This window comes from Emydura macquarii, unplaced genomic scaffold, assembly GCF_026122565.2.
Source record: "Emydura macquarii macquarii isolate MOO-44397 ecotype Brisbane River unplaced genomic scaffold, CSIRO-AGI_Emac_v2 contig_1253, whole genome shotgun sequence".
Taxonomy (NCBI): Eukaryota; Metazoa; Chordata; order Testudines; family Chelidae; genus Emydura; species Emydura macquarii.
Genome location: NW_027131390.1, coordinates 81,885,124 through 81,908,259, shown reverse-complemented (window position 1 = coordinate 81,908,259; position 23,136 = coordinate 81,885,124). Strand labels below are relative to the sequence as shown.

Genomic DNA, 23,136 nt, shown 5'->3' with positions numbered 1-23,136 from the left:
AATATGATATTCCCAATCAATAAAACATAACTGAATGGGTTAATGGACTTAATGAGACCATTTTGCTTTAAAGTTATTTAAAGGGGCCTCTTATCTTGAGAGAGTTGCAGCTCAGTTCTGTGCCACCTACAATGTCACTATTATCTTCAGACAAACTTGTTTTGAACTCCTTTTTCAGGTTTGAGAACTATTTGTCAAAGGGCTTATAGACTGGAAAATTGCTATATATGTAGCTTTCACATCTATTTGATAAAATTGCTTTCTTCCTATTGCTTTCTTCCTAATCAGCCTCCTGTTAGAGGACACTGAAGAGGAGGAAGGTGACTTATGTAGAATCTGCCAGATGTCATCTGCATCTTCTACCAACCTCTTAATAGAACCATGCAAATGCACTGGAAGTCTGCAATATGTTCACCAGGAATGTATGAAAAAATGGCTGCAGTCCAAGATTAACTCTGGTAAGGTAGACATTTTTAGAACATTATTCAGAATAGCATTAGAGTTTTAAACTAATTGTTTAGCTGCTGAGCATGTGAAAGTGAAAATTTAAGAAATACTTCAGAAAATGGGAAAATGGGAATCTTTTAGAGCTTTTAGTCCAAAAAGTGTCTGTTCATTAAAAAACCTCAGCACTTTAATACAGTTTTATGCTGTTTTTAGGTATTGGCATATCTATGTGGATGGCAATGAGATTAAAATTGTTTAAAGATTGCTTGGGTTTTGCTGAGCTGTCATAAAAAGAATACAAGATATAAAACAAGTTAACTTTGATAAAAGAAATAAGTCTATTAGAACTTAACTCGCTAACAGATGTTCACTACAGTGACTTTAGTACTATTGCTGTCATACTTCCTTTTTGCCTAATCTTGCTATGTAAAATAAAATTAAGAGTCTCAATCACCTAGACCATAACGTCTGAATATATGATTTGACTTTCTTGTTTTGTTTCCATCAGGTTCTTCATTGGAAGCAGTAACTACCTGTGAGCTGTGTAAAGAGAAGTTGCATCTTAATCTTGAGGATTTTGATATTCATGAACTCTATAGGGCACATGCAAATGAACAAGTTAGTATATTTTGCCTAATTTGGTAAGTGTCAGTCTAGTGCTGGAAGTACAGTTTTGTTTTGGTTTTTTGGGTGTTTTTTTTTTTTTTAGAAAAATTGGTGAGATATCATGTACATAATATACATATATTTGGGCAATAGTCTCTTCTCTGTCTAAGTGGACTAAAAGAAATGAGAATTGGCTGCAGATTCCCCTGACATAGTCCCTAGGGGGTGTAGAGTTCGTGTAATCTCTCTCCACCTTGTAGTTTTGTCTGTTTTAGTAGTTCCTCTGCTTGGTGTCTCTGAAATAAAATTATATGAAGCTAGGATCAAATTCCATGTGGATTCAAAGTTGTAGTCTAGCTTTGTGAGTAACTGTAGATATGCATACTTAAACGTCTGCATTGCAGGCTTGATACAAACTCTTACAACTCCACAATCTCTTCTCATTAGATTGACAGACTGAAAAATCTTCCCCTAAAATTTACTACGCGGCTGCTTGCTCCACCTAGACAAAAACAAAAATGAGGCCCTAAAATAGTCACTCACTCACTACTCATTAGCATACCTAAAATGGAACACAGTCTTCTTCTTGTAGTTGTTTCTAAAACTTTGGGAGTGCATATAGTGTATTTTTCTACCAATAGATATGTAGGTATCAGACTGATGGCTATTAAAAAAGTACAAAGCTTTGTTCAGAGGATTCTCCTACACTTTTAGCTTGGTACTTTATCTGTGAATATAGTATAACCTCAGTTATGTGAATAACACAAAGTTTCAGATAATCTGGAAATGTCAATATAATTGTTAAATGAGGACATGACCCAGTTTTTGGATAACAAGGAATTTGAGAGCTGGGGTGTGGGTTATGTGTACTCTGAATCAGACATGTATGTGGGTGTCCAAGAGGGGGAAAAAAACCCCACAATTCATCTTTTAGCTAACTATAAGAATCCAATAACTTGGGGCCAGATCATGAATCCATCACTTGCATCGGTGAGTGTATACTCATAGGACTAGTTCCATTGAAATCAATGGGACAGCACCTGTGAGTAATTGCTCTCCGATGGGAGTAAAAGATTTGCAATCTGTCCCTGAGGAACTGACTTTTTAAATATCTTTGCTACACTATTGTATATAGTGTAGTTGTAGCCTTGTCAGTCCCAGGACATTAGAGAGACAAGGTGGGAGAGGCAATATCTTTTATTGGACCAACTTATGTTGGTGAGAAACAAGCTTTTGAGCTTGAAAGCTTCTCTTTCTCACCAACAGAAGTTGGTCCAGTAATTTCTACACTAGTCATTCAAGTTCTTTTGTTTTACTCTACTTTGAAACTTTATTTTCTCTGCCATTAATCACTAACTATTGAAAGTTAGCTTTTTTCCATAAAAATCCCTGGCCCTCAAATCTTTGCTCATGAACTAGTCCCACTGACTTCAATGGAAGTACTTGTGTGAGTAAAATCCATTTACATGAATGAGAATCTTACGATCAGGCCTAAAAGACAGTTTTTAGTTATGATTTCATAATTACTTGGAGCACTAAGATCAGAAATGTAGTAGGAGATATTTTAAAGCCCCTGCATCTGTTATCTTCCCTCAACATACTACCATTGAAACTTGGCACTGATCTGTTTTTCAAATTGCTTATATAAAAATGTTTGATTGTTGAATTTTTCTCTGATCCCCTTCAAGGCAGACTATGAATTTATCAGCTCTGGTCTCTACCTTGTAGTGTTGTTACACTTGTGTGAACAACGTTTTTCTGATATGCTGGGAACTGCAAGTGAGGCCAGCACACGTGTCAGGGTGAGTAATTGTCTCATTTTGTGGGTGGCATTGCTTGTGTAAACATCCATGTTGCTATTTGGTGATCTGTTACCTTGCTATGCTCATAGATTTATGCTTGCAGCTCATTTCCTGTGTACTTCATTTTGTAACTTCTAAAATGTGGTTGTACAATCTAGCATAATGAGGCCCTGATTTTAATTGAGGCTTCTAGGTGTTACTATAGAACAAGTAATAATGATAAAATTATGATAGTTCCTGTCTTTGAGGGAATTACATTATTCCATATTGAAATAAAAATGCATTTTGCTGGCAAGACTATTAGTGGTTAAAATAAACAGGACAGTAACTATTTTCAGGGTCTGCTATGATAAGGAAAACAGATTTGTGTTCCATAAATCAAAATGTAATTTCACAGAAGTTTTAGAGGAGCAGAATCTTAACTGGAAAAAATCTGATTACAAAATGTCTAGTTGTACAAGATGTACAATTTCAAATATCAAAATCACAGATGTTCTCGGCCAGTCTTAAAGACATTATACTACGCTAATATGCCAGTATCCCTTTATTATAGTACTAGGGCCTGGATCTGTAAACACCTATTTGCAGCATTGGGCCTTTAGTTTGCTCTTCTGTTTTACATGGTAGCTTGTCAATTTAGACTGCAATTCAAGAATTAACTAGAGGAAACTCTTACTAGTCATATGATTGGATCTTTGTCCTTAAACTATCTTATATTTATGAATATGATAAACAATGTATTAGTAATTCAGTATCGTCCAAAATTCTTTCTTTGACCAGAGTCTAATGCAGCAACCTGGTAAAGAAACAAAACTGTATAAAGTGTGAACTTATTCCATGAAACCTTCAAATTATGAACACGTTGCCATGTCTGTTTTGTTTTATATCAGATAGTATGCCTACTCTTAAACATTTGGGGTAGTGAACGTGTTGGATCTCCTACTGCATGGGATCATGTACATTTATAGAGCTTCATGTATAGTGTACATTCTTACCACTTCAACTTATGGTGTTTTGAATGTGGTTCTGAAGGCAGCTCTCTGTAATAATTAATACATTTTAATTGCTAAAAATCTAGATTAAGATTTTCAGCAATGCAATGGAATGTATGCCCCATTTTCATGAAAGCTAATGGGAAACTGGACACCCAACTCCCTCAGAACTTTGAAAATCTCTGACCTAATCTTTTTAGTATCAAGCATTCAGGTTGTAATTGGCTTATTTTATCTTATTTTTAAGCCTTCTGTTTACTATTTACTATAGTCTGGATAGATTCCTCAGTGTAAATTCTCTGACCATCATCCAGTCAAGTGGGTTCTAGTTGCTCATAAAATGCCACTATGTTCAGATTAATATAGATGAAACGAGTTCAAGCAATGAAGTCATTACTCCTTAGATCAATTTATATACCAAGTTACATTTTGTAATATTGATATCAAATTACATTTTCTAACATTAGGAACCAAATTTTTTGTTTGTTTGTTTGTTTTGTTTTCCCATTTACACAACTGATTGATGTATATTTGGCTGTTAAACTAGACATGTTTTGCAGAATATAGAGCATGAAGATGACACCATTGACTTCACTGTCAGAATCCTTTCTGACACAGTGAAGATTCAAGATTCCAATTGGTATTACACAATAGTCTGATACTGTCTTTTTTTAAACAACTTAAACTATGTACTGATGGTGTATGTTGATAAGGGCTTAGGGTAACTGACCTTGGGAATGGTTTTGGGGTAAGAGCATAAAACATGGGGTTTTTTAATTTTTGTTTGTTTGTTTTTAAAGAATAAAGCAAACTTCTGTGCTAACTTGTTGCAAGTTTCTGCATGTTATTTTGCAACATTTAAATTACTTTCTCTCTGCCTTGTTTCTAGTTTATTAATCTTGCAAGAACTCTTCAGGCACATATGGAAGATATTGAAAGTAGGTGGCTTTTCCCTTCCCTGATTTGTTTAGTTTCACTTCAGATTAAACCAACATAGGGAAACTAAACTGAAAATCATCCTTTTTGCTATATTACCAAATGTTAGTGCAGAAGCTGGCTTGTGAATCTACATAGCCGTGGCTATTTTATCATGTAACTCTGGAAGGCATTGGGGGTGCATTGGCATCTAGATTAAGGGCTCAAATTAGCTTTTCTAAATGTTTATAGTCTGTTGGGGAGTAAGATTTATTTTTTGAGACCAGTGGACTATCCCCTGTAATTAAAGCCTGTACATAACAGTACCAGGATTCTTTAATTATTCAGATTAACATGTCTTCATTTATTGGAGTAATTAGTTCCCAAACTGTAGTTTGTGGTCACGTAATACATGGTGGTGACTTGTAGACTGTCATCCTTTCATGTGGGTTTTATTGGGGAGTGCAGCTTTAAATTGCAATTGTGACTGCTCGGGTGATGCACATCCTTCCTTCCCCTCCCCTCCCCTCCCCACCACCACACCTAGCCATTTTGACTATGCCTCTTTGCTTGTCAGCACCTGCTTTTGGAATACACACTGGCCAGTTGCAAGACCTCTTGCAGAATGACAACATAGCAGCTGGTTAAACTCTTCACTACCTAGGTTCTGTGCCCTGTACTGCACTGGCAGAAGCCCGCATAACCTAGTGCTTAAACTTGCATGGATCTAAATGTTGTCTTTGCTTGTTGCTACGTGTATGGAAGGATATTGATGACTACTTTGATTTGTCAACCTCTGTGTATGGATGACATTTTACATAAAAATGGAATATACGTCATAGGCCCTGAATGATTGTTTCCATTCATGAGATGATGTTCAGAATACTTTAGGGATAGTTCTTTGCTTTTGCTGCAAGAAACAAATTCTGATTTAGTTATATGAGCCTGAATGTTTAAAGTCATATGGTAATGTTCTAGTTGTTAGCTAGCTAATATTTTTCTAAAACAAAGATCGACCAGAGTTTTTTATAAAATAACTTATTCCTCATTTAGGTAGTTGTGTTCCTTTTATAGTACAAATGAATACTGGAATGAGCCTTGTTTTTCCTTGAATTTGATCTGCAGAGAATTTGACATTAAATATGCTCGCTTTCACAACAGTCTTTATAAAATACAGTTCAGTTTTTGAGGGGAAGAGGAGACTCAAGTCCAGGCTGCCCTTTTAACTTATATTTGGGCTTGTGACAATTAGATTTAAATTGGTAATCAATCATCAGTAAATGTTGATTTCACTTGACACAGAAACCAATAAAAAAAAATCCATTAATAATAGCAGTCTGAGCGCAGCTTTCCCCACACCTTGCACCCACAAGGATTTGATATCCTAGCTGTGCAGAAAACCCTTTGCAGCCCCATGGTAATGACTGTACTCAATTCATTGGCTGGGAGGGTGGAGGGGCCTTCCCTGCTATGGGAGGCTTGTCTTCTTGTAGTCCTGGCCAGAAATCTCTTCTCAGTCCTACCAGGACCACTGCCTTCCCTGCACCCTCTGCTTACAGGGATCCAGTATCACCAACTGTGCAGGGAATAGTCTATAGATAGGCCTGCTGTGAACATTTATTAAAATTGATAAAATCGGGGAGGGGAAGGTTAAAAATAAATAGCGATGTTAACCATTGAATTTATTAAAATAAAAATTGAATTCTGCCAAGGCTCCTTTATATGCCAACTATTCATGAACTAGTTGTTCCTGACTGCAAATAGGTTTATCCATGATGGTTCGAAAGTACTTACACTGATAGCTTAGAACCCTCTGCATGGAAAATTATCTCCCACTTCTGTATTTAAAAAAAACAAAAAACCATTTCAGCAAGCATGTCTTAACACATCAGTTTAGAGCACTAGACAGTAAAGGAAAAATAATGATACAACTGCATTGCTCACCCAAAAGGTGGGTTGCATTTCTGTGGTGGATGAAGAGATCCTGTATGTACACACACATCCTAGGGCACTTCAGGACGACATCTATGTTGCATAGTGTGGCTGATGGCCGGCTTCCCTCCAGTGGGTCTCGCACCTTCCTGCTTGTAGTGGGCCAGGAAGTTGCCCGTCACCCCGTCTTCCCAGGGGAGGGGGTAGGGACCTGGGCCCACCCGCTCCTCCGGGTCCCAGCCCAGGGGCCCTATGAGAAGCAGCTACGTGCTGCTGGTACTGCTTTCCAGACGGCACACTCTTCCCCTGGGCTAATTTTCCCCCTCCTTCAGTCTTTCTGGCCTCTTGAGCCGGTACCTTCCTCCTCACTGTTCCACCCCAGAGCTCTGCTCTCCAGTCTGCTCCTCTGCACAACTTAGTACTCTTATCACGACACAACAGCACTCCTACTTCCTCCAGCTTGTGTGTTTGGGGCAGAGCCCTTTTATGGAGCACCTGGCTGAACCTTAATCAGCCTCAGCTGCTCCTCATTGCCCCCCAGTGGCTCTGAGTTAGTCAGCAGGGAACAAGGTCCGGAGCATTCTGGGGCTCACATACTTCCCGGGTCACAAATAGGACCACTCTTCTACTGCCTTCTGCCTTCACCATATCACAATAGATGTACATTACTATTTTTTTCACAGTTTGAAAATGTACATTCTTCTCTGCTCCCCATCCATGCAACCCTACATAAACTTATAATGCAGTTTTCTATAGCATGTATTTAGTACTCGAGACTATGAAAAATAGGAAAATTGTTACTTCAGAGCACACAAGTGACTGCTGCCTTAGCTTCAAAAAACTCAATGTTCTATAATATTCTCTCTGTTTAGGATATTGAATGTTTTTAGATATTTTAGAAATAACTGAACACTCCTTGTTCCCCTTGACTTTTTTCACACCCATAATTATCACTTCCATGGTGTTTCCCTGCTATAGCTACTGGTGTTAGTCACCATAAACAAGGGCCAGTTTATGCTCAGGCATAAGCAGGTGCAGGTGTGTGGGATTTTTAGCCAGTGAAAGCTGTATTTAATGTTGGTGATAAATTTTTCTAAAAGCCTGCATTTCAAACTGGGGCAATCTTGCATTTTAACATGCATTTGCATGGTCTGATTCTTGTGATAGAAAATTCTGAATTTTGCTATTATACATTCAAAAACCTCTGCTGTTCACATTTAAACTAAAAACCACTTTAATTCTACATTTTACAGACCTTTAAGAAGGCTTTTGATTGTACTATATTCTTCCAACAGCTTCGGAGGATGATTCCGAAGACAGTGATGCTGGCAGAAGTTTTGACGCTGCTTAATGCTGCAAGAGCCAAATAGAAGTGCTGCAAAGATGCTGAACTGGCAAGAAAGTTCCATCAACATGCATTTATTTTTTGCTCTCTTTAGTAGAAAGCGCATTGAATATTACTATAGTTTTTAAAGCATTGCTGAACTCAGTCTACTGCTGCATACTGGAACACAAATAGTGATCTGAAAACTATTCAGCAAGGTATGCAAGAGTTAGATATACAACGCTGTATCCACTTTGAAATGGGACGGTATGCCTTGTTTTGAAAAAGTAGATTTTAAATATTTAAGGAAGTCATATCTCCCTTTATATTAACTTCTTACTGTAGTCAGTTAGATTGCTGGATTGGTCTATCAAGTTTTTCTCCTACTGGCACTAAATGGTAATTGTGGGTTTTGGGGTAGAGGGACCCATGTTCTTAAATAGTATACATTTTCCTTTTAAAAATGCTTATGTTGTAGTTTTTTATAATCACTTGCTTCCAGTGTTAACATAGGATGAATGGGTACTGTAAAACTACAGTGTTCAGTTTCCAAATTTTATTTGAAGAGTGTTAAACTCAACAGCAATAAGAACTTGCAAGGGTCTTCTAATGTTAAAGTGTTACTGATGGCTTTTTTATGTACTGATTTGGAAATTTGAGATTATATTTGATATTATGTGGATATTCCATTAAGGAAATATTACAGCTGTAAACTCTTGCATTTCAGCATTCTTGGCAGAAGTGCAACTTGATATGATTTAAAATCTTAACTGAGCTGTTTGGTTTAAAAACCTTTTTTAGATCCCACATTCACTGTTAAAGCACTGGTTATATCAATGTGTTTTCTAGTGTTGTCACTTCTTTATAAATAAAGATAATGTATAGAACTGCTATGGCCTGTTCCTTTTTTAAAACACTGCGTAACTGTACAGCTGTCTTCTTAAATTTAACATGGCAGCAAAATATACACATCTCACCTTTCAGTCTGGTAACATAAATACTGTCTTCATGCTCAGTATAACCAAGGGAACAATTTACTAGTATAAAAACTAATGCCACTGTCAAATCTGGGAGTACCAACTTGGAAGAAATAAGGTTGAATACACATTATTGTGATGTACAGAAAAAAGGTAGCCTTTTTCTGTAGGACACTTAAAATTATCTATGTTCAGAGCTCTACCTATCTTCCTTACAGTTGTATTTGGTTACAGATATCTGTCAAGTATTAGATTAGTTGGGGAGGTGTTAGTTATTCCTGAAAGTGTGCTACTAACTATTACTGACTAATTTTTTTAAGGAAACAGATACATAAGACAGTATAATGAGAGTCCCTCTATTCTATACCATTACAAGTAAAATTCTTTCTTTAAGCTCAATTTGTAATATGCATAAGTATTCTAGACTCTGCCAATTCAGGGAGTAAGAGATCAGAAATAAAATACGCCCTACTGGATTATCTAGGAATCCCACTACCAACACAGGCCAGTTCTTGACAGTATATAGTTCAAACAAGTTTTAAGTGACTACATGGCTTCTACTATTTCCTGCCATGGTGGAGGTGTGGCCAGTCATGATTCCCCTACTAGGCCTAAGCAACATTTTGCTGGGCCAAGGACAAATTCACAACATGGGCCTCCCAGCCCATCTCACACAGACACACTAATTAATCAAAGAAAAAAATAAATTTTATTTCTAAAAGGACACAGATTAGGCCTCAGTTCACAACCTTACTTTTCTCTGGCCTTTTTCATTGAAAAATCACAAGTGATCTGCTAAATTTATTTTTTCTTGCGAGTTCAAACTCAGTAGACAAATCAGCAAGATGACTTAAGTATTCCTGTATCAGAGTAGATCTGCAGTTTTTGATGAGTGCTAGCTTGCTGAAATTTTTGTCAGCTTCTGCCAGTCACTGGCAGTATGCAAAAACTTCTTAAGGCTATGCACGCTATGCTGAAAATTAGTTGTTTTTTATTGTTGTAAATCTCATTAAGATAAGTAGTAACACTTCAAGTTCTTTCCGCAACGTAGATTTGAAGCCAGTCTCTTAGAATCTTTTCTCTGTTGTAGGAATCTTACATCTGAGAAAAAATTCAGGAAAACTATGACCATCGACATCTTTTGGCATTAACTTTTCTAGCTTCTGCATTTCTTCAGAATATGGTACACTAAATAGAATAATTTTTTGACTAATGGAATCTAATGTGTTTAGGCCACAATCCTGGATCTTTAAAAAAACAAGCATCAGTAAGTAGGGCAACACTACTTTCTTCTGCTTCTTGTAAATCAGAGTCTGCTCATGCTGGTGGTAATACTTCCAAAGATAGTCAAGTAGTCATTAGATTGGAATCACCATTCATCTGGCTGCTTTTCTTTATCAATTTCCACAGTCTCCATATTGAAATCACCTTAATGTTGCTATTTTTGTTTATCCAGTTTCCCAGTTTGTGCATGGCTTGAACCAGGCTGTTGAGAGGCCTTGTCTGGCTAGAAAAATTGGACCATTAATTAGCATCCTTCAGATTCTTTTCTTTAAGCTCCTGAAGTTTCTGGCTGCCTGATTTGTATTTATAGCCAGACATTGCAATTATGGCACTTATATTAATGATACACTGCTGACTAATGCCCTCTAGGCAGCCTGAAGGTACCATTCCATGTCTCAACCCTTCTAGGCGTCCTGGAGGGCCAACTCACTGTTCAGAATGTTATTTCTGTTCAAACACTGCAGCTGATTGGCTCAGGTAAATCTTGCAATCAAACATAACTGAGATAAATAATGTTTAGTCAAACACAGACATCCAAAATTTAGCCCGAATTTTTTTTCTCATGCTGGACCCCAGTAAAGTGTACCCATTTCCCCTCTCTTTACTTGAAGCCTGCTTAACTGAATTTAAAAAATAGCTTCCATTACCACTGAGGCTTACACATACTTACATTTTGCATGGCATTCAGTTTGAACAGACTACTCTGCCTCTACTGAGGTTTACTTCGTAAGTTTGCATAAATGAGTATTATTACTGCTTTCATGCCTGTGGCTGTGTCTACATACTTAAAAAAAAAAAAAAAAAAAAATTAGCTCAGGTTAGCCATCCCAAGTTGCTAACTTGGGTTAAGATATCAGTGTAGATGTGCAAACACAGTTTTGAACTCAAGTTAGCAGCGCAAATTTATCCCCAGGCTCACTTACAGGCTTTAACAAGTGTCTAAGAAGTTAAAAGCAGCGTTGCTGTGTCTCTACTCCTGTTTTAACATGGGTTAGTTAGATAACGTGAGTTAAGACACCATTTTTTTGTTTTTGCAGTGTGGAAAGCCACCGTTTCACAGGAACATGAACCCATAATACAGTCCTCCTAAACTGTCAAGTCACCTAACAAGGGACACGTTAGTCTCAGCCCCCATAAGTAATCAGCAGACCTGGAGTGCGCCTTCATTTCTTGCTATAGTTTGTACAACTGAAAATGCTGCAAAAGGGGGGAGGGGGTGTCATTTGATCCAGAGCTTCTGTACATAAACATGAAAGCTCTGCTGAACCTTGCTGTAACTTTTTGCATTTTGACTAGGACTGTAAACTTAGGCTTAGTACACACTTATTGGGCAATTTGGTGGCGGTTGACAGGAGTTACACAAGCTACGCAGAGTAGCTAGCATAACGCCCATCGACTCTCTGACTTGCACTGTCTCCACTGCGCTATGCCTTTTGAGGTGGTTTAATTTAATTGACTGCCGGATTCATTGAGCGGCAGTGAATTTGCAGCCGTCAGTGTGTACATACCCTTAGATCACCAGAATACTGGAGTAGCTAATGCGTGCTGGAAACGCAGAGAAGAGCTTCCATTCAATTAGTGCACTGCTTGTTTGTGATGAGTAGTATCTTTAACACTAGGGAGAGGGGCTGTACTGTTAAAGATCAGACTTGGCCAAATTTGAATGTCCCCTTGACAATTTTCACTGGCCCCTCTACAGGAATGAATAAGGGCTCAAGAGAATGATTTTTGAGACAATCAGCAGTAGACAACATACATAGTAATGCCACTCATAGGAATGCTTAAAATGTTTTATCTTGTATCTTGATCACCTTTTAGCAGACAAGTATTAGAGCAGCAAAAGTCCCTTGAGAGAATCTCCAGCATGTGAGGAAAGTGCAAGAGGCACAACAAAAGGTCTGGTGGAGCAACATGAACATCACTTGCGTAATGAAAATAGGGAGAGAATCAGAATGGAGCAAAAAAGAGTCAACAAAACAGCATCGTGGAGGCTATGGGGGGAAAAGAATTACAGGGAAGGTGGCACTGGCTGGAGCAATAGGCATGAAGCTCTAATGTGTGAACCATTTAGATTTTGTAACAAGATTTGGCAAGGAAGAGGTACGAGAGTGGCTATAGAAGCTGAGCTCAGATCACCTAGGGAGGTGAGGGACTGCAAAAAAAGACTACTACATTTCTTTACTGTTCCCATTGACTTTATTCTCGATAGATACAAAACATGGCCTCCATGTCTTTGCAGTTCCAATCCAGTTTCTGCTCAAGAAATGAAGATTTAATTCCATTAAGTTCTAAAGGAAGCTCTCAGTATATACATATAAACATTCTATTCCCCTTACTATGCTATTAACATCATTTACTGACTTTTGCTTGGTGTGTATCAAATCTACCTTCTCAAATATTTTCCAGTACCAATTCCTTTGCTTCACACAGAAGTGGACCTCCCTTGAGAATCTTCACTCAAGGTTTTGGTCTTTTTGTAGTCTCAGTGGGTAAAATGCAACATTTTGAAGCATAGAAAAGGAAATTTGTGGCAACAGAGTACACATGTACAGCAATCTTTCAATTTAGTTTTATAGATTAAAACAGTTGCAATTTAGCCAGATGAACTCCTGGCAAACAGTTAAAGCATTTTGCCCATTAAATTTTCCCTTAAAATAAAAAGCAGGACTACATATTGCAGGGTATAGAGAAATTATGGGCCTTAATTTTGCAATCAAAATTAGTGTGGGCATAAATGATAGATGCTAAAACCTGATCAGTGGAGGCAGACCGCTGTTCCTGTGCAGAGGCCAACTGACTTCCATGCAACTTTAAGGGTCTGCTCACCTGCACCATATTGCACAACTGGGACCAAGACTTGACCCCTTAATCAGGCAGCTACAATTGACAAGTACAAAATTAGAGAATTTTTGAAAAATTGGACTCTAATTCTAACTTGAACTGGGCAAATAATTTGAGGAATTGCACCTTCCTCTTTCAAATTGTTTGCAGGTTATTTGCAAACTTGCTCAGTTTTGTCTGAAATGACTCATTTTGGGCAATCGCTCTTTTTTTTTATTTACCTGTTTCATGAGTCTGAATGGTTTGAAGTTCAGACTGTGCTGACTGGATGCAGGTCACGTGGCTCATTTCTGTGTATTGACTGGAAGAACTTCTTTGAATTAAGTTTCCAGTGCAAACACCTACAAATTCAAATTTTCTTTCTATATTATTAATTTACAAGTAGCTAGTCTTTCTAACATTTATCTGCTAAAATATTCACAGGAATGAAAACCCGTCATGAATACCGATGAAGCAAATTCATTTCAAACCTCAGTTATGGAAATCTGCAGAATTTTTGAAATCTTAGCACTTACGGCATAATTAAATGCTTGCTCTTTTCAGAATGACTCTTCTTAGTGAAGACCAACTCATATACTAAAGTATTTCCATGTGCACTATGTATATTTGGAGAGAATTTATGAATATGAACTCTGACAGCTCAATGGAAAATACTTTGACTTTTTTTCCAGTCTGTCTTCTCTATCTGTGTCCTAACAACTTGCACATTATTACACGAGCAAAGTTTGCACATGCTTACGTGGTTACAGGACTGAAGCCTAAATCTGGATAAGATGTCACTTTTTGGCATTTAAATAAAATTGTATAATTTTACATTTTAAGCAGTATACTCATTTTCTTCATCTATTAGAATAGTTTCATCACTGTATGGCATTTCAGTTGTAGAATGGTGTGCTATACATAAAGCTCCAGAAGCAGAAGAAATATTTCTTTTGTACAGGAACCAAATTAATGCTGCAGAAACTGTCACAACTATGGTAAAAATTATGACCAAGGTGGTGGTCAAAGCAGTTTTATCTGAAACAAAAGAAGATGGTCTTGTAAATGTTCATTCATACACTATGTATCTATTCTAAAGATTATATAAAATTTAATTGTATGGTTATCAAGTTTATTTTATAGTTAATTGCATTCATATTATTTGTTCAGTGGCAGCACATGGAAACATTGGGATTATTTGGCAAACATCCTAATCCATTAGCTCTTCCTTACTTGTAATCTAATCTGTCTTCATAGTTGACTTTTTTATCATTTAATTGCTTTGAAAAATTCCAACTGTTAGGATTTCTTTTCAAATCCCAGTTTCTAAGCCTCATTTTTCAGAATTCTTTTACTAAATAAATATTCTGAGGTTAAAAGGGATGAACTACTCTAGGCATCACACTTTACACATCACTACTAAAATGAAGTAATTTCACTTTGGCAGAAGTATTTTTTAGCTGTGTCTTTTTCCAATAGATTAATTTAATCCCAAGAGGGGAGCAAACATAGTGAAGGAACAAGTTACTGCTCAGTTTGTGGTATTTTTCCGATTTCTCAGTGGGAGATTTCTTGCAGAAATTGTACATTTGCAGTTGTCAGGGAATTCAGTTCAGAATATGCTGCTGTTAGTGCTCACTGTGGGAAAACCTGCTCCTCATGTACAATGTGGGATTAAAAAAAATTAAACCAGCACCCACTGATCTTATACCTTTCTAGACAAACAAAGAATCTGCAGTAGTCATGAGAATTGAACTTGCCACTAAATGTCACAGCTGCTGTCTACAAGAAAATATGGAGCTCTTGCACCCCTAAAGGTGATCATTCTTTCTTTTCATTCCCCTTATTGCCTTCTCGGGGTTTAAATGGCTCCAAGAGATGACCAGACAGAGCCTACCATGGAGGGAGTATCTGCACAAGCTCCGAACAGACCAGCTGACAAGGGGAATTGGTGCCATGATTACACAGATCCATATTAAGCCCTCGCCCTACTGTAAATCAAGAGTAACTCCACCCAACTCAATTGAAGCTACTCCAGATTTATAAAGATTTAAGGAGAGGATATGGCTCAGATCAAAAACCCCACACAGAAGGCACAAAATGGCAGTGGTCACGTCCAGTGACAAAAGAACTACTGTCTAAACCCACCCATGTGAACTCAATTCCCCACAGAAATATCTATGCAAAGTCTGATTATTAGAATTTGCAGGTGAGGAAGTGGGGGTGACTTCCATCTTTTGGGTTTAGGAAAAGCTAGTGCATTTGAATGTTTAAAAATTTTTTAAAATTCAGAAAGTGGTTTGTACCTGATTGCAGCCAGTTTGGTCCCAATGAAACAAGCTGTGACCCATACATTTGTTAGTAAAACTACTCATTCGATAGGAATGTGCTATTGGTTTCAGAGGAGAATTCCTTTCATATCCTGAATCAACCCAGATGCTTCAGAAATACTCCATTTAAGCCTGTGTTAACTATTCAGTACAAAACATCCAATGATAACAGAGGATTTCTATTTTGTTTAAAGTGATAAGCTATTCAGATTTAAAGGGAGAAAGAGTAGCTGCTTATAAAAGTGTGATTTTCTATTAAAACCATAAAAATTCTAGTTTAGATAAACTAATATGAAAACTCAGATTAACTTTATGCTATTTTATTAAAATGGGACATTAACTACCCCCGGGTAACAGTGGGTTAACATTTGGTAGCCAAGGAAACATACACAGACATGAGGCAATTTATCTTCTAAGGCAGTCACTTTCTCCATTTTCTTTAATTGTTTTACAGGCCTCCTAATTCAATATTGATTGAATTTGTAAGCAAATATTTAACTGAACTGACAATAAAGAAAACTAAAAATGTCTTGAACAACATGAACCCAGTGTTCTGGGGATTATGTGATAATAGTAATGATGATTCCTGACTTGAAGAGGTTACTTATGAGCTCAGACAGGGAAGTCCTCTCTTGTATTGCATTACTGAAAATCCTACTCTACTAAAATGGTAAAATAATTGAACAGTTATGGATCTGATCAAACAAAGTGACAGATATTTAGAAACTGGTTCTGAATATGTATCTTTATCAGTAGTTAAGTTACATTCTAGTTACTGTTACACGTAGTAGTGCTAGCCCCAGCAAGGGACATTTGTTCCTAATCCCTTAATTTAAGGCCTGTGTAAATACACAAAAGGCCATGTTCGGTTTTTAAAACTACTTCCTCTTACAGAAAGTGTTTCATCTCACCTGTTTGTGCCACACATGGATGAAGGGTAATTTTAAAGCGTTTCTTTTAAAAATGTTGTTAACCTGTTAGGCCCTATTCATAGTGGGACACAACCATGTTAGCTGAAGACATTTTTAGGACATAGTTTAAAAGCAGTTTCCAAACACAATCCATTTTGTAGTGCAGGTGGGGCCTGAAAAGCACCTTTAATATCTGTATACCCATACAGCCAACAATCCCAGAGATTTGCTTCCCTCATCTTCTGGTCTGAAGACAATCCTTATGTTTTAGGCTGAATGATTTTAGTATTCTCAAATCTGAGAATTCTTGGATGATTTAGCAAATGGAGGAGGCAGGTAGAAACTAGGCAGAGGCAAGGACGAGAGTTCTCTCTAGGAAGGGAGATGGATAAAACTCCACTTGTTACTTTGCATAAATCCTTTAGGGGTTAGTCATAACAGCTACAGGTTTGATAAAGAAAGGGGGAATTCCTATCACTAACTAGGGTTACCATATTTCAGATTCCCAAAAGAGGAAGGGGTGGAGAAAGGGAGGGGAGCTGGAGCTGGAGGAGGTACTGGAGGAGTGTGGATATACTGGGAGGGGTACCTGGAGGGTGGTGCTGGAGTGGTGTGTGTGTACTGGGTGGGGTATCTGGGGGCTGCTGGAGGGGGTACCTATGGCCTCACTCTCGAGGTGGGGGAGCAGTGTTGCTCCCTGTCAGGGTGGCAGGGCAACTGGCACAGGTCCAGGATGCAGTGTCAGCTGTCAATCTGCACCTCCCTTTGGGCCTCTCCCCTTGTCCAGGGCTGGGAGCTGGGGTCTAGGTGGGTGGGATCCAGCAGCTGCAGCTGCAAGGAAGGGACCAATTGGGGGTGTGGAGAGAGCTCTTTCTGAGCTGCACCGTCTGCCCACAAAAATCATGGACATTGCCTCTTATTTGAAAAATCTGCCCAGACTGAGGGCAGTGGATCAAAAAAAGAGGTCATGTCCAGGAAAACCTGGATGTATGGTAACCCTGTAATCAGTTTATTCCTTTATCTATTTTGCATCCAAGAGATAAATGTGACTAACCATCCAAAATGAGCTGGAAAATATCACAATCTGTGCAACCCAGACCTAACTCTTTACTAGCAATGGGAATTTTACTAACCTCTTGCCTCTTGAAGTTTTAATATAAGTAATAAAGCTCCTTCCCTTCCTTGTGAAAGCTTAGTCTAAATATATAACAACAGAATATCAGTTGACATAATACTGGTGCACATCACCCAAGACAGGGTATTATACAAACAAATCAAGATGTGTTGCTCTATGACCAGGAGAAATAAAGTGTCTCCTTTTTGGGCGGATGGGAGTTGGGAAGCAAGTGAGTGGGCAGTGAATAACATCCAGAAAATGCTTGTAAATATCAAGCAAAAATATGCAAACACTCACCTGGTAAGTACATCTTTTCATATGCAGCTACAAGAAAAAAAAATATGTGTTTAGCTTGTTTCATGTTTGTATGCAATAAACTATTCTGTCAAAAAAAAGTTAATTTTCATCACAGCTTTTGATGTATAAGCAATTAAGGGAAGAATCCATTCTCACAGGAAAAAGTTTACCTAATTGTATTAATAAAAAAGGATGGTCCCCACCATGCATGCAGCTGTCTATAAATTCAACATCTGCTATAAATTCATATAAATTCATATAAATATAAAAACATATAAATTCAGCATCTGCTTTGGTTAATGATCATCGATCCGCTCCTTTTAATTTGTTAAGGGGCATGCGGCAAGGTTGCCTATTATCCCTCCCCCATTGTTTGCTTTGGCAATGGAGCCATTTGCAATAAAGGTGAGAAAGAGCCCCTGGGTAAAGGGCATCAAAACACTTTCTGGATTAGAACACAACACAGCTTTGTCTGCTGACAATGTCTAGTTATATTTGCAGGAGTCAGAAGTCTTGTTAAAAGTTATATAATAATTGACTTTGGAACTTAGGCAAATATGAGGCTTCAAAATAAACTACAAGACATCTAAAACTTTAGGAATTAACATTCCAAAAAGGCTCAAAACAAACTGTGGTGAGCTACATAAATTGAAATGGATAAAGGAATCTTTAAAATACTTAGATAAAAATATTGTGGAGAAACATAAAAATCTCTTTAAGGGAAATTACCCTCCAATGTGAAATAATATAATAAAAGACTTGGAGGAATGGAACAAACATGAAATTTCTTAGCTAGGCAGGGTAGCCTGGATAAAAATGAATGTCCTTCCGAAGTTGTTATTTTTGTTTGAGTGCATCCCTGTTGGTATCCCTGACATGACCTTAAAAATACAGCAGGATGTGCTATTAACATTCATAAGGAAACATAACAAGACAAGGGATGATTTCTAATATTCTGTATAAGCTTGCAAAGTGGGGTGGGGACTCCCTTTCTCTACTGTGGCATATTATTGTTATATATCACCGTTAAAAGATGTGATCAACTAAGTTAAAAATAAACTATCCAAACAATGCATAAAATTCAAACAAGAATCTAACCCAAATACAGCTATTCATAGTAGTTTCTGAGTTAAAAAGCAATTTAGATCACCAAAAATAAAAAGTCACCCATTCATTCAGACCATGTTAGCAGTTTTGGATGAATTTTCCAAATTCCTGTTGCCCAGGCTCTCTCTCTTAGCAACTTCCATTATCAATTAGGAATTTATCCCTAGGAAATATCGAAGTGACTATTCATGGTGGATAAGAACTGAAATTACTGAATTCAGATAGCTGTTCCTGACTCCTGATTTGAAATCAAACTAACAGTATATAATAATGAAAATAATGTAATGATCCCATATGTTCAGTATTTACAAGTCAAACATTTTACTGTTAAATCTCAATACAAGGCGTCTCTAACAAGACTTTTAACCACAGTTGAGGAGCTGACCCAGGAGGAAGCTAGAGCAAAAGGTTTAATTTTTAACACATATGCAATTTTGATTGAAAAAGATGTTGATAGAAAAACAGCCCAGATGGAAGAGGACAAAGAAATCAATCTGGATGAGTCTCTATATGGGAAAGGGGATATACATCTTTAATTTGGGTAGGTCATAAAGAAAATTTGTATAAATTACTGAATAGAGGGCATTTGACTCCAGTTAAGATCCATCTGCTAGGGAGATGTTATTAGAGGAGTGCTTTGTTGGAGGGGTTGTGGGGAATGTGGAACATACTTGTACATGTGGTGGTTGTGTCCAAGAATTATATGATTTTGGGAGGAAATTAAAGATTCATCTATGATAAAATGCCAGCTTCCTAGAGATTCCCTCAGCTGCTTACTTAATGCTCCTTAAAGGATCTGCATTTTAAGCAGGACAAATTTGTTTCTTTTGTATTGTTAGCAGCAAGATTTTGTATTGAACATTACTGGAAAAATATGACCTTGTCACACTAAGTAAGTACACAAAAGAAGTGCCAAAAAGAGGACAGGTATTTAGAAATTTGGCCATCTTTTCTAGCGTACTCAGAGGAGGAGGACTCCCATGCTGGCAAGCCAAAATGCCAGGTTCTTTGAATATTAACCTGACCCTGAACAAGTAATGTACAATGTAATATGTTAAAGTTTTATTGTAACTTCTCCATAATCCAAAGTTTAAAATGTGCGTGTGTGTTATGTGTGTTCAGAGAGAGGAAGAGAGAGTCAAGTGATGTAGACCCACATTGTACTTACAGGCTGTTTTGCAAAGGGTCCCTGTCAAAGGAAGATCTTCACAACTGATTTTTCTCCATCCCCCTGATTTAGTGTGCATAGAAGCACATGTGTTCAGGAGCTCCTCATTGCTTTCCTCCTCAATCCAATTGGTAAATTTCATTTCTGACTTGTCAAACCATTTAAAAGCATTATCTGTGATTGAAGGAATTATACATTATGTCATTCATCCAAAAACAGGTTTTCACACTTGCTATTCAAACCAAATAATTGAATTTAAAGGAAAACTAAACATTCTGAAGCTATTTCTTGGTACTTTGTACAAACTGCATCCTGGCAACATGCTTCAAAACCTGTGCAGTGAGAGATGCAGTGCGCATCGAACACATTCGCTCAAGAGCTTCTTGGACAAGAGAAAGTCTGCCAACATACCCCAGGCTGACATGTGGGCCAGATCACCAAGCTTCAGAGCACTTGTTACTGCTCCTTTCCCATAAAGAATATACTCTCTGCTCTTGGATGATATCATATGTGATTGCCAGTTTGAGACCAAACATCTCTTTTCCCTAGAGACTATTCCTTTTGTGTCCATGATGCATATTCAGTCATGTTAGCCAGGTGGCTGTGCTTCCATCCTTTTGCATGCCATAATAGGATTATAATTTGTACACTCAAATTGCTTACACTTCTGCTTACATATTTGAAGCTTTGTGAGCATGGGAAGGATTTTATGTCAGGAACAGGAACTCTTTAATATATACTATTCTCCTTTAATTGCTCTGGAATAGTAGCCATTAAAAAAAAAGGTTAAATTAAAAAAAATTCCACTATTTGTATATTGGGTTTTCCCATTACATCAATTCTTCTTGATCCCACACACTTTCTTTGGTAGGACAGATTGTCACAGATCACAAGCTCACTCTGTAGTCTGTCCTCAGCCCCCTGGGAACTTAAAAAACTCCTAAAACCAGGAGAATGATCATTTCAGACCAGGGCATCAGATTGATCATTTATCTAGATAAATTAATAATATCAAACTCTCCTTGATGTAGAAAATGGACCTGATAATCCATACCACAGAGCCTGTAGATTTTATTGTAAAGAGACAGAAGTCACACACCTGTCCTACCCTCAAGAGAGTTTTGAGGTTTTGTAGTATCATCATTGAAGCTTCTGCCAAAGAAAATAAGCTCAGCAAAGGAGGCGATAAAAAGAACCCTGACTAAAAAGATTTTTTTTCCTGCAGGGATACAGTGAGAGTTCTGGTATTAGGAAGTCCAGAGGAGGAAGTGTGTTCTTGTGGCTAAGGTACCAACCTTTGGCTTAGGAACCTGTGTTACATTCCCTGCCAGACTTCCTGTGTGACCTTGGGCAAGTCTTGTTATCTCTCTGTACTTCAGTTTCTCATCCATATAAAGGGAATAACAAATCCAGCAATATTGCTACTTCTGAACTCCACGTTAAACTAGTATGTAATAATGAACCTCTGATTTTGACATAAAACTGATTTTTCCTAGAGATGCTGAAGAAAAATAAATCAGGACTTTATTAAAGACACAGAGACAAGTTTTACATTCCTACTCTCCTCCCCTAATGAAAATTACTTTGGCCTCCTAGGGTAGAGTACTTGGGACCCAAGACAGAGGGACCCAAATGATGATAATCTGTAATCTAATATATATTAGTCATCCTTCAGCAAGCAGTTCAAGGTCACATCCACAAAAAGGCACATCACAAGGAAACAGCCATATAAATAGGCTAGGACAGAATACAACGAGATCTAGAAGGAAACTGATGTCATAGGAAAGCATACTATACAAAGTAGTAGAAAACTTAAAACTTATTTTTTGCTGTTGTTCTGAGGCAATGAAAGAAGTGTAGTATGTAATAACACTCCCCATACTTAATAAAAATCAAGATTTTTCCTTCAAGATATCTAGCAAAATCATGTTCCATTCTTTGGACTAGATTCTGTTCTCAGATACGTAAAGTCAAAATAATCCATTAATTTCAATGTTGTTACTCCAGGTTTACATAATGAAGTTAATATGTATACATACAAAGGGACAGATTTTATTTACAGCTTTTTTAACTATTGATGTGAATGGAGAAAGATAAGCAGGAGTGTTTCTATAGCTATGCAAATACCACATAAAGATGCTGGTAACCATCATCTATGAAAATGAATATTGTGCTTTTCAAAGGTACAGCACAGATAACTGCAATATAAGCTTCCACAAAGTTTTCTACCAAAATGTCTCAATCCTGATTTGGAGGGACTATCTAGAAGATGAGAGATAAGTTACTTGTCTATTCTTATTCAATCCTTGACATTGCCAAAAAGGGTTCTGAATAGCATGACAATTGTTTTTTGGATGTGGATGCCTTTTCAATAAGAACTGAACTGAGACTGCCTTATAATTTAATAATTCTATCACAAAGACCTGCATTTTCTGGTGTTACTACAGACAAAGTGTTAAGATATCAACAAGACAGTTCTCACTTACCATCTGTGTCAAAGAACATGCCCAACAAAATATAATCAGGTCCCTGCCAGTGGTTTTTGAATGTTTCCTGTATAAAGGTATTCTCCTCTTTATTTTTTATACTAATAATATCTGCTCCAGAAGCTGTATTTAAAAAAAATATATATAACTTTTTTTTATATAAAAATATATATATATATATATATATATATTAATCCCCCTATAAAACTAACTTTCAAAACATGTTTCATGCAACAGAAGTGAAGCAACTATAAAAAATATATTTAAACCATTTTAACATTCCATCCCACCCAGTAACCTGTACATTGTGTACATACATTACCCACATCTCAGCAGTACAATGACAGACTGACAAGATATACAAGGCTTTCACAGAGTGTCAAATGAATGCCATTTAAGACATTCGCAAACACACAGGTACTCAGACATTTAAATATGTAATCTAAAAAAAATCTAAGCAATTTAGATAATTTAATTAGATCAAAAAATTGATATGTAGTGTCTTTTTCCCTTGATGTGTCTCAGATTTTGTACTCAATTTGAATACACTGACTTCTAGTGGATCATTTAAAAGAAACACAAAATGTAAGCTCTTTTGTTATGTACACCATCATATCATTT

At 37.2% G+C, this 23,136-nt stretch overlaps 2 protein-coding genes across 8 annotated transcripts in view; one reads left to right on the top strand and one right to left on the bottom strand.

The window, feature by feature from the left end:
* MARCHF7 (membrane associated ring-CH-type finger 7) overlaps positions 1-8,905 on the top strand; it is a 32,833-nt gene extending 23,928 nt beyond the window's left edge. For 4 of the 6 annotated variants that reach the window (XM_067549389.1, XM_067549384.1, XM_067549390.1 and 1 more), the window contains 5 exons: positions 289-458; positions 956-1,065; positions 2,742-2,855; positions 4,737-4,785; positions 7,990-8,905. In XM_067549389.1, coding sequence (XP_067405490.1) covers positions 289-458; positions 956-1,065; positions 2,742-2,855; positions 4,737-4,785; positions 7,990-8,045 — 499 coding nt within the window. In that variant the 3' untranslated portion in view covers positions 8,046-8,905. The other 2 variants (XM_067549386.1, XM_067549385.1) reach the window with 2 other exon arrangements.
* Positions 8,906-12,452: 3,547 nt separating this feature from the next.
* The window catches only part of CD302 (CD302 molecule), a 30,999-nt gene continuing 20,315 nt past the window's right edge, over positions 12,453-23,136 (bottom strand). Inside the window, exons 3-6 of one of the 2 annotated variants that reach the window (XM_067549382.1) lie at positions 22,516-22,638; positions 20,030-20,203; positions 17,755-17,781; positions 12,453-13,461 (exon numbers count right to left, since the gene is read on the bottom strand). In XM_067549382.1, the coding sequence (XP_067405483.1) occupies positions 13,334-13,461; positions 17,755-17,781; positions 20,030-20,203; positions 22,516-22,638 (452 nt within the window). In that variant the 3' untranslated portion in view covers positions 12,453-13,333. Of the gene's footprint in view, positions 14,138-17,754; positions 17,782-20,029; positions 20,204-22,515; positions 22,639-23,136 lie in introns of both variants that reach the window. The other variant, XM_067549381.1, reaches the window with a different exon arrangement.